We start from the raw sequence: 11730 nt of genomic DNA, 5'->3' as shown, positions 1-11730 counted from the left end.
GGGAGTTAAAAGAACTTGTTCTAACCCAATGTAAAGAAACTGAGGACTTTGAAAAAAGGTTTGACGAAATGCTAACAAGAATAAACAATATAGAGAGGAATATAAATGAACTAATGGAGTTGAAAAACACAACACAAAAACTTAGCAAAATATGCACAAATTTGAATAGCTGAATTGATCAAGCAGAAGAAAGAATATCAGAGTTCGAAGACGTACTTAATGAAATAAAATGAGAAGACAAGAATAGAGAAAAAAGGATAAAAAGGAATGAGCAAAGTCTCCAAGAAATATGGGACTATGTGAAAAGACTTATTTACGTTTGATAGGTGAACCTGAATACGACGAAAAGAATGAATCTAAGCTGGAAAATACTCTTCAGGATATTATTCAGGAAAACTTTCCGAATCTAGCAAAGCAGCACAATATTCAACCCCAGGTAATACAGAGAACACCACAAATATATTCCTCAAGAAGAGCAACCCCAAGGCACGTAATCGTTATTTACCAGCTTTGAAACGAAGGAGAAAATACTAAGGGCAGCCAGAGAGAAAGGTCAGGTTACCCACAAAGGGAAGCCTATTAGACTTACAGCAGATCTCTCAGCAGAAACCATACAAGCCAGATGAGAGTGGGGGCTGATATTCAACATCCTTAAAGAACAGAACTTTCAGCCCAGAATTTCATATCCTGCCAAACTAAGCTTCACAACTGAAGGAAAAATAAAATCTTTTATGAACAAGCAAGTACTCAGAGATTTTATTACCACCAGGCCGGCTTTACAAGAGCTTCTGAAAGAAGCATTATACATAGAAAGGAACAACCAGTATTAGCCCTTCTAAAAATATACCAAAAAGTAAAGAGCATCAACATAAAGAAGAATTTACATCAACGAATGTATAAAATAGCCAGATAACATCAAATGGCAGTAACCCTAAATTTAAGTCGACTAAATCCCCCAATCAAAAGATATAGCCAAAACCTAATGATATGCTACATCCAGACCCATTTCACATCCAAAGATACACAAAGACTTAAAACAAAGGGATGGAGAAAGATTTACCAACCAAATGGAGAGCAAAAATAAATACATAAATAAAAAGCAGGAGTTGCAATTCTCGCATCTGATAAAATAGATTTCAAAGCAACAAAGATATAAAAGGATCAATGCAACAATAAGAGCTAACGATCCTAACACCCAGATACATAAGACCCATAAAGAGATTTAGACTCAACGAGACAGAAAATTAATAAGGATATCTAGGACTTAAACTCAGATCCGGAACAAGTTAACTCAATAAATATTTATAGAGCTCTCCATTTTAAATACACAAAATATACATTCTCCATTTTAAATACACAAAATATTGATCGGCCATTATTAATACCCATTTTTAGAATAAAGCTACATTCCCATTTTCTCTCCCTCTTTTTCTTCCTCTTTCTTCCTCTCTTTCACTCCTTTTTTTTTCTTTCTTTAAAAAAATAATAAATAATAAATAAAGATAGTGAACAACAGCTCTGATGCAGAATTAAGAACTTCAAAAAAAAAAAAAAGAAAAGGAAAAAAAAAGGAGATGAAATCTCACTCTGTCACCCAGGCTTTAAAAAAAAAAAAAAGAATTCAAGATGAGAAGGGAATATATATAAAACTCTAGGCTGCACAATCCAACAAAACATTTCTATAGAAATGTTCTATATTTGCACTAATACAATAATTCTAAATGAAAGCAGTTTTTTTTTTGTTTTTTGTTTTTGAGACAGAGTTTCGCTCTTGTTACCCAGGCTGGAGTGCAATGGCACGATCTCGGCTCACCACAACCTCCGCCTCCTGGGTTCAGGCAATTCTCCTGCCTCAGCCTCCCGAGTAGCTGGGATTACAGGCATGCGCCACCATGCCCAGCTAATTTTTTGTATCTTTAGTAGAGACGAGGTTTCACCATGTTGACCAGGATGGTCTCGATATCTTGACCTCATGATCCACCCGCCTCGGCCTCCCAAAGGAAAGCAGTTTTAAACAGCAGTGTAAAGTGACTGCAACAGAAATGACAGGATTTGATAAGCTGTCCATTCATTTGTTCACTCAAAATATATGAATGCTTACTATGTGCCAGGCACTGTTCTAGATAAAAAAGATACAGCAATAAACAAGTAGACAATAATCCCTACCTCACAGAGCTTATTTGTATTCTAACAGGAGGAGGCTGACAATAAATTGGTAAAACATATGTGTCAGATGGTGTTAAGATGGCTGATATATACAGCAAGTATTATCTATACTTTACACAGAGGGAAACCGAGTGGCAAAGACGGGACCATGTAACAATGCTTCTCATGTGGGGATCTTGTTAACTTGCAGATTCTGACTCAGTAGGTCTGTGTGGGACCTGAAATTCTGCATTTCTAACAAGCCCTCCAGGGATGCCCAATGTTATTGGTCCTTAAACCACATTTTAAGTGCAAAGATACATAATTTTCCTAGAATTGTAGGTGGGTAAGTGACAAAAATTGGTACTTTAACTCTTGAACTCTAAATCCAAATTCTGAGCTCTTTCCACTACAACTGACGGGCTTTCTATGGCCACTGGCGAGCTTCAAAGGAGCTGAATATAGAATGAAATGGGTTGAGAAGTGAATTTTAAGGTAAAGAACTAGAAATATCAAGTATTAAGTCTTCAAGAAAAGTAAAACATTTAAAAATGTAACATGCATTGTAACTTGAGAAGGAATATGGGTTACAAAATCTTTGTAAGGTTCTTGCCTGCTGGGTCTGAAGAAAAAAAGAAAAATTTTTGTGAGGAAACAAAACAGGCTCAAGAAGTTAATAAATCAAAACAGATTAACAAAACAAAACCTTGTTTTTCCAGATGATTTCCTAATTTTTCAAAGTTTTTACCTCCTTTTGACCATTACAAATTATTAGTGACACCATGAATGGAGACAAATGAGATAAATAGCTAAGGAGTTAAGATGTACAGCCCAGGTCCTTAAAAGATCCAGAGGTTTCTATAAGATAAGGTCTTCTTAACCTCAGGGGTAAAGGAAAAGATTAGTAAAGAAAACTGGAAGAACAACTATAGGTTAAGCTGTTAAAAGCAGGAAGAGATGCATGATATTAAAGAAGATATTACTGTCGGTTCTATATAAAGTCAAGGACACATATTTCAAACTGTCAAAAGAATGGTGACCACAAATCCATTAATTACGATTTTTTAAATATGTCTATGTAAGTAAGGAGTTCATGATGAAAAAATGGTATGTTTTTAGAGTGCTTACTCTCTTAGCTCTGGGAAAGAAGAACACACTAAGTGTATTACAATATTACTATATACTGATTAAATCTTTGGAGATTCATTTTCAGAACTGGGGGTGAGTTGAAGAGGTAAGTTTTGACCAAGGAGAAGAAGAGAGCTGCCAGAAAAGGACTATACTATACCAGTTGTATACTGGTGGGAACTGTATGCCTCTTAGAGATGAGATTAAGACTAACAAGCTGGATACAATTTGCTCAAGAACTCTTCTCCATACTAAAGTGTTTAGTGACGTAGAAGGCTTCCTTAGGAGACAAACACAGCACAGTTTTCTTTCCCCAAGTATATTCCAACATAAGAAGAACAAGCAAGCCCTTTATTTCTCATAGACAAAATGAGGTACAAGTCCATACTTCCATTTCACATATGATTAAGAGCCTCTTACTTCTAATCATTCCAAGTGAAATATTATGGATTATTAATACTGACACACACAAATAAATTAGTATAGTTCCAATTTTGAGCCCTCTAATTCAGTCACTAAAAAGTCTGTAACAGAGACTGGGAAATATAAAATACTATCATTCTTTTGATGAGTCTCTAAATCATATTTGATGACTAAAGCAAAAATTGTAATGCCATATGCTGTGACGCTCAGTGTATGTAAAGGAAATATTTAAATAACAGTATTTTTTAAATGAGGAGGGTAAAGTGAACTAATAATACTTCACTTACAGTGGTTAAAATTTGATACCAGTAGACTGTTATAAGTTATGTATGTGTATCCTAATGCCTAGAGCAACCACTAAGAAAACTATACAAAGTAACATACTCGAAATACTCTAAATAAAGTGAAATTCTAAACTATGTTCATGTAACTCATATTAAGGAAAGACAAGAGAAACAGGAATAAAGTGAAAATAAATAATAAAATTGCAGACTTAAGGCGTAATAGATCAATATCAGCTTTAGGTATAAACTGTCTAAATAAACAAAAATAGTGGATTTTCTTTAATGACCCAATTATATGATGTCTACAAAAAATCCATTTCAAAAATAATGACATAGAAAGGTTGAAAGTGGAAAGACCGATAAAGAGGCCAGATATGGTGGCTAATGCCTATAATCCTAGAACTTTGTAAAGTTAAGAGGGGAGGATCAGGCTTTGCAGGGCCAGGAGCTGAAAACCAGCCTGGGCAACATAGGAAGACCCTGTCTCTACAAAAAGAAAAACATTAGCTGGGCATGGTGGTATGCAACTATAGTCCTAGCTACTCAGGGGGTGAGGCAGAAGGATTGCTTGAGCCTAGGATTTCAAGACTGCAGTGAGCTATGATCATATCACTATACTCCAGCCTGGGCAGCAGAGTGAGACCTTGTCTCTTTAAAAAAAAAAAAAAAAAAGAAAAGAAGAGGAGGAGGAGGAGGAGGAAGAAGAAAAAGAGGAGGAGAAGAAAAAGAACTACTCTGTAGAAGTGACTATATAAGATAATCTTCAGAACAAAGAAAATTACTAGGGACAAAAAGGAATATTTCATAATGATAAAGGATCTATCCACCAAGAAGATGTAGCAATGCTAAGTGGACATGCAACAAAATCCAATGTGATACTGGTAAAGGCACTAAGAAACGGGAATGGAAACTGAAGTGGTAAGAACAAATCAGAATAAGAATTTAAACAAAATATCTGTCCTTTTGGTATTTCCTTTTGGCCTCTTTCTGCTATTGCATTCCATGAGGTTCTGTCCTTGATATTTTGCTTTTCTCTCTACCCGTGCTGCCTCAGAAAGCTTAACTGCTTTTATGGCATAATTTTAATCATGAATTATTTAAGATCTTCCAAATTTGTATTTCCCATTTCCCATTTGTTCAACTGGCTTTGAAGACACTTCAAACCAAATGATCTCCTGACAAATCAAACTCAGTAGGTCCAAAACTAAACTGACTACCCTAGTTTCTAATGGTGTCACCAATTCTTTTTCAATAATCCAGATCCAAACTTGTTTCCAATTCATCCTGCAATCTAAACTCTTCAAATTCTGTGAAGTGTAGCCACTTTACCCGGTATGTAAATTATCTTGACTCATACTTTGAACCCAATTGAAAAGAAGCTCGGCAGTCACTTTCTGCTTATTATGACGTAGGACCCAGAGGTTTGCCAATAAAAAAATAAGAAGTCAGGGCAACTAATATGAAGGGACCATTTCAATACAATATGAATCAAACATGGACATAAATATTTCTTTCATTTGCCTCCTCTTCACCTTATTGATGAGGAAGGGATTCCTGCCTGATGGTTCTGGATTGGCTAAATACAACACTGGACAGGTAAGACTGACGGTAGTTTATTAGTCACATATACTCACAGCCCTGAGGAAGAAAGACATCAGGCCATGCAGGGCCACACAGGGGTTGTACATGGTAACAGAATGAATAAGCAGGAACTAAGAGGTAGGCTTGTAGTACCAAGAAAAGAGGGTAATTTCTGATTTCTGTAGGAGGATGTGACTGGCTTGTTTGACTAATTTCACAGGTTGGCATGGGACTGAAACCCATTAGGTTGAGTACCAGGTAGAACACAGTTGGTCTCATTGATATAACAACTGGCTGTGTAGGAAGCCTATCCCACTGACTGGAGGGTATATCTGGTAAGAGCAGGTAAACTTGTGGTTAGGCCCTTTAAGGACCTCATAGTTTCAGATGTCAAGACTGCACATAATATAAAATCTTAATGTCAGGCCATACACCACAATACTATTCTGAGTGATAACTGAGGAGCTCAGGATCTTACTGGTAGAAATGAGATGTATCATTTTAACCAATACTTAAAATGGTAGAACTGGATACATAAGGTAACAAGACAGAACAGAAGGGATGTCATAGGAGAAAGGCTGCACAAGAAAGAACACAAGAAGCAACCTATCTCCACCCAGTCCTCACTTACAGAGTGGAAGATTTATCCCAAGTTAAGAATACTAAGCTCTAATCACCCCTACCCCAGCTCACTTGTAGGTGGAGTGAGGGTCCACTCCAGGAGAGGCAATCTAAGAAGAACAGGGATTAACTAGTACCCCATTCAGTACCATGATCATAGAGAAGGGGTGTATTAGTCCAAGAGACATAGACCAATGAACCTGCCCCCAGATGTAAAGCAGTGCTGCAAAGCTTCTGCCCAGGAGGAGCGAGCCATAAGAACAGAGAGCTTCATGCATCTCCATAAGAAGAATGACTTTATTTGAAACAGAGCATGAAAAACTGTAATTCATCATATCCATTCCTCAGTGTCAGTAGGAAAAAAAGAAAATCAGGGATTCTATACAGGCTGACAACATTATAAAATTTTTATTACTAACCTAATCTGACTTCTCAGACTTACCTACCAATCATCTGCTTTCCCTTAGTCGGTTCCATCTCATATTCACTTCAATACAAACTGTAAGTCTTCACCAAGCCACTCTCCTCAAAGCCTCTAACCTACCTCCACCACTACTCACCTCCCTCAGCAGATAATCTTGCTTTTACCTCAAAATTCATTCCTCTCAATTTCCTCTCTACAAACTTATTTGCATCCACTCTTGTCATCTTGAGATCAATCAATTGCTTTTTCCCTTCAAGTCACACAAATGAATAAACAGATTCTAATATTCCATATAATTCAGTTCTAAATACTGTCATGTAGAATGTGAAGAAAAACCAAATGATTCCTATAATAAAAGTTTAGGGGATTTGTGATGGTCTGAATGTTTGTGCCCCCCTTGAAAAGTATAGATTGAAATTCTAATGCCCAAGGTGACGAAATTAGGAGGTAGGGCTTTTGGGAGGTAACTAGATAATGAGGACAGAGACCTCATGTTTGGGATTAGTGCCCATTACAAAAAAAGGGGACTCCAGAGAGATCCCTTTCCCCTTCCACCATGAAAAAACACAGAGGAACGTGTCATCTCTGACAAACAGGCCCTCACAAGACATTGATTTTGCCAGCACTTGATCTTGGAATTCCCAGCCTCTAGAACTGCAAGAAACAAATTTCAGTTGTTTATAAGCCACACTTACGGTATTAAGCTATTTTTGTAATAGCAGTCTGAAGAGACTAAGACAGGATTTATAAACACATCTAATCTGAAGCATTATTATTACAGATGTTAAAAAATAAAAAATTAGATCTAACAAGGTTTAATTTTCACAAGGTAGCCATAAGGGGAACATTTACTATCTCCTTTTTCTACATACCTGCTAAATGTTTAGGAGTCTTTGGCACAGTGTCAGGAGACATCCTCAACATTCTGAGGTCTGAAGAGTGATATTCCGACTCTCCTGTTGGCTTATGTGGAACAAATGAAGGCAATAAAAATGAAAAAGACTCATTAATGCCCAGAGTAGAATGACCCACCTATGAAGAAATGAAGAAAATGAGGTATTAATTTCAAACTTCATCTGCTAAAAATAATCCCTCATTTTTATAAAGATGAATACTAAGCAGTTATACTAGTTATTTAAGATCTTAATCACAAACCTTCTGAATTCATATATAGGTCATACCTTGTTGGGTCAACTCTGAGAAGACTCTTTAAATCATCCTGAGGGCTTAGAAATCTGTCTATACAAATATTATAGACAGTATGTCTAGAAGTGTCCTGTTACTCAGAAGTTTGCTCCTTATGAACATTGGAGAATTTGAACCATGGTATTATTCTTGACAAGCTCAGGTATTTTTTTTAAGGTAGAGAGGTGCACTATGGGCAAGGAAGAGTAAGAAGGAAAAAAAAAAACAGAAATATTTTCTAGAAACTCACAAATGTTTAGAAGAAAAAGGAGAGTATCAAAGAACTATAATTGTGATCAGTTACCAACAAGCATAAGTCCTCAAACTTCTTCAAACAAAAGTAGTGGAGACTATAAATTGGTAGTGAAGTAGAGGTTAACTGCTCAAAAAAAAAAAAGTTCCTCATCTTTCATCAGGTTACAAGTCCTTACTAGAAAGGAAATTAGAAACATTATTGATGACATTAATATCTTTTTGTATAACTTTTCACCAAATTCACAGTAAACCCAAATATAAAAATATATATCATTTTTAGGTATCTTTATTTTCCTAAAAAGATTATTTCAGTCATATCTTCTCAGGATGAAGTCTAAAAATGCAAATAAACATGAATTCTTCTATTCTCTTTCACCAATTTTTCATTGCATAGTAATAAACATTCTTAGGAAGTCAGCAGAGTGTGGAAATGAACATTCTACATCTACATCTACTGCCCGAACAGGTTTCTCTAGACCAGTACTTTAAAACTGGTAGAGATTTTATACCCACCAAGGGACATTCGACAATGTCTGAAAACAGTTTTTGCTGTCATAACTTGTGATGGGAAGGCCTCTATTCACTGAATATTCACTAATGATGGATGCTACAAAACATCTTACAATATGCAGGAAACACACCTCCCATCATAAGAAAGAATTACCCAACTCAAATGATAATGGTGCTAAGAAGCCCTGGTTTCCATATAACACAAAGTTCTTGGATTTCAATTTCCTCACTCCTATAGGAAACTTTTTTGAAGCACAGCCTATATATATATACACGCATATATACATACACATACATATAGGTAAATATATGCATATATAATATACAGTCATGCATCACTTAATGATGTGTATATGTTCTGAGAAATGTGCTGTTAGACAATTTTGTTGTTGTGCAAATATCACAAAGTGACTTACACAAACCTAGATGGTGTAGCCTACTGCTTCCAGGCTAGAAACCTATCAGCATACTACTGTTCTAAATACTGTGGGCAACTGTAACACAATGGTAAGTATTTGTGTACCTAAACATAGGAAGGGTACAGTAAAAATACAGTATTTTAATCTTATAGGACTACCATCATATATGCAGTCTGTCATTGACTGAAATATGTGGCATGACCATATATAATACAGAGACGCTTGTGAGAGAGTGTGTGTTTATAGCAGCTTTTCTACAGTTTTCAAACACAGAAATAAAGAAAAATTTTTATTACAATCGACGTCAAAAAAAATTCATTATGTCAAAGTGTCAAAATATAGAACTATTAGAGCAGGTAATACAAAAGAAAATGTAAAATGAAAAATATGAGAAGTATTTATTTTAAAAAAAAGATCTTCATTGCTAATTGAAAATGGGAAGAACCAGGACAAAAAGAAATCAAGATTAGTTTTTTTTTTTTTTTGCCAATCAGTTTGAGCTCATGAGGTTAGCCTTGAACTGATGACCTCGCCTTCGCGAGCGCCATGACCTCTGGCGGGAGCCACTTTGGACCCCAATCAAGATTAGTTTATCTTCCTGATGCTAAATCAGTGATGAAGAAAGAATGAAGATGACCAAGAAACCAGAAAAATATTAATATCTCTCATAAAAATTCAGGAACTGTATAAGTCAGTCTAATTTTAGGAAAAATATGAGTTATTTTGCTGTAGGCAAGTTGAATTTGGGGTGATGACAACGTTCACAAGAAAACTTCATGTAAAATAAATTAGATATATATTAGGGTATAAAAACAAAGGTGATAATCATCTACACAGAGATAGGCAACTACGTCTCCAAAGGTGAAGGGGGCATGAAGGGTATAGAAAAGAAATTTAAGGCCTAAACCTTAAATAATTTTTAGAGTTAAATGGTCAAAACAAGAGGTACTAAAATAGCATAGTAGGCCAGGTGCAGTGGCTCACATCTGTAATCCCCGCACTTTGGAAGGCCAAGGTTGGCGGATCACCTGAGGTCAGGAGTTTAAGACCAGCCTGGCCAACGTGGTGGAACCCCATCTCTACTAAAAATACAAAAAATTAGCCAGGCATGGTGGAAGGCACCTGTAATCCCAGCTACTCAGGAGGGTGAGGCAGGAGAATTGCTTGAACCCACAAGGTGGATGTTGCAGTGAGCTCAGATCATGCCATTGCACTCCAGCCTAGACAACAAGAGTAAAATTCTGTCTCAAAAAAAAAAAAAAGCATATTAATTATGTGCTGCTAATAAGAACAAGAATAAATACAAAATTACAGAAAGTAGGAAACCACCAGAGACTTTAGTAGTCTAGATTTAGTAAAGTGAAGAAAACTAACAACAAGGCACTATATAAATGCTATATAATTTGCCCCATTTAATACTACAATGTATGAGGTTGATTATTACTATTCCAATTTACTTATGCAGATCAAGAAAGTGATCCTCCAAAGTCATTTGCTCAAAATACAAGGCTAACAAAGTAACCAAACTGAATTTTTACTCGAAATCTCTATGTTCTTTTCACAGTTCCCTGCTGTCTCATGCTTATGTGGATACCCAAATAAGCATTTATGATGGGTAGATATAAAAGTGAACCAAGCAAGTATGAATGACTCTTCTGTGACATAGATGAGGAGAGTAAGGAAGAAACGAAGGAGTAAGCAAGCCCCTGAAAGCAAGCTGAGCCATGCAAAAAAAGTACTACCCCATCTGGCTCCTTGCCTTTTTGATATTGACGTTAAATAACTCCTAGATCACAAGAAAGAGCTTTATGGAAACTGAACAACTGGCTCTTGAATGTTGACTGGATAAACAATAAAATGAAGGCAGAAATAAAGATGTTCTTCAAAACCAAAGAGAACGAAGACACAACATACCAGAATCTCTGGGACACATTTAAAGCAGTCTCTAGAGGAAAATATATAGCAATAAATGTCCATATGAGAAGCAAGGAGAGATTTAAAATCAACACCCTATCGTCAAAATTGAAAGAGCTAGAGGAGCAAGATCAAAATAATTCAAAAGCTAGCAGAAGACAAGAAATAACTAAGATCAGAGCAGAACTGAAGGAGACAGAGACACAAAAAAACCCTTCAAAAAAATCAATAAAACCAGGAGCCGATTTTTCGAAAAGATCAACAAAATAGACCACTAGCCAGATTAATAAAAAAGAAAAGAGAGAAAAATCAAATAGATGCAATAAAAAACAATAAAGGGGATATCACCACAGATTCCACAGAAATTCAAACCATCATCAGAGAATATTACAAACAAGTCTATGCACATAAATTAGTAAACCTGGAAGAAATGGATAAATTCCTGGACACCTGTGTCCTCCCAAGCCTAAACCAGGAGGAAGCCGAAACTATGAATAGACAAATAACAAGGTCTGAAGTCGAGGCAGCAATTAAGAGCCTACCACACAAAAAAAGCCCAGGTCCAGTTGGGTTCACAGCCGAATTCTACCAGACATACAAAGAGGAGCTGGTACCATTCCTTCTGAAACTATTCCAAATAATCCAAAAAGAGGGAATCCTTCCCAAATCATTTTATGAGACCAACATCATCTTGATACCAAAACCTGGCAGAGACTCAGTAAGAAAAGAAAACTTCAGGCCAATATCCATGATGAACACAGATGTAAAAATCTTCAATAAAATACTGGCAAACTCATTGTAACAGCACATCAAAAAGCTTATCCACCATGATCAAGTAGGA

At 36.1% G+C, this 11730-nt stretch overlaps 1 protein-coding gene across 13 annotated transcripts in view; it reads right to left on the bottom strand.

Moving 5' to 3' along the window:
- Positions 1–11730, bottom strand: part of ALMS1 (ALMS1 centrosome and basal body associated protein) — a 225484-nt gene that overhangs the window by 154499 nt on the left and 59255 nt on the right. For 9 of the 13 annotated variants that reach the window (XR_013526474.1, XR_004733517.3, XR_008476280.2 and 6 more), the window contains one exon: positions 7479–7638. Coding sequence is in view for 8 of the 13 variants with exons in the window: in XM_035272302.3 (XP_035128193.3) it covers positions 7479–7638 (160 nt within the window). In the remaining 5 variants the exon portion in view is untranslated. The remainder of the gene's footprint in view (positions 1–7478; positions 7639–11730) is intronic. The other 4 variants (XM_035272303.3, XM_078349078.1, XM_078349077.1 and 1 more) reach the window with 1 other exon arrangement.

The sequence above is a fragment of the Callithrix jacchus genome, chromosome 14, assembly GCF_049354715.1.
Source record: "Callithrix jacchus isolate 240 chromosome 14, calJac240_pri, whole genome shotgun sequence".
In the NCBI taxonomy this organism is placed as follows: domain Eukaryota; kingdom Metazoa; phylum Chordata; class Mammalia; order Primates; family Cebidae; genus Callithrix; species Callithrix jacchus.
This window is presented reverse-complemented; position numbering and strand designations above follow the sequence as displayed.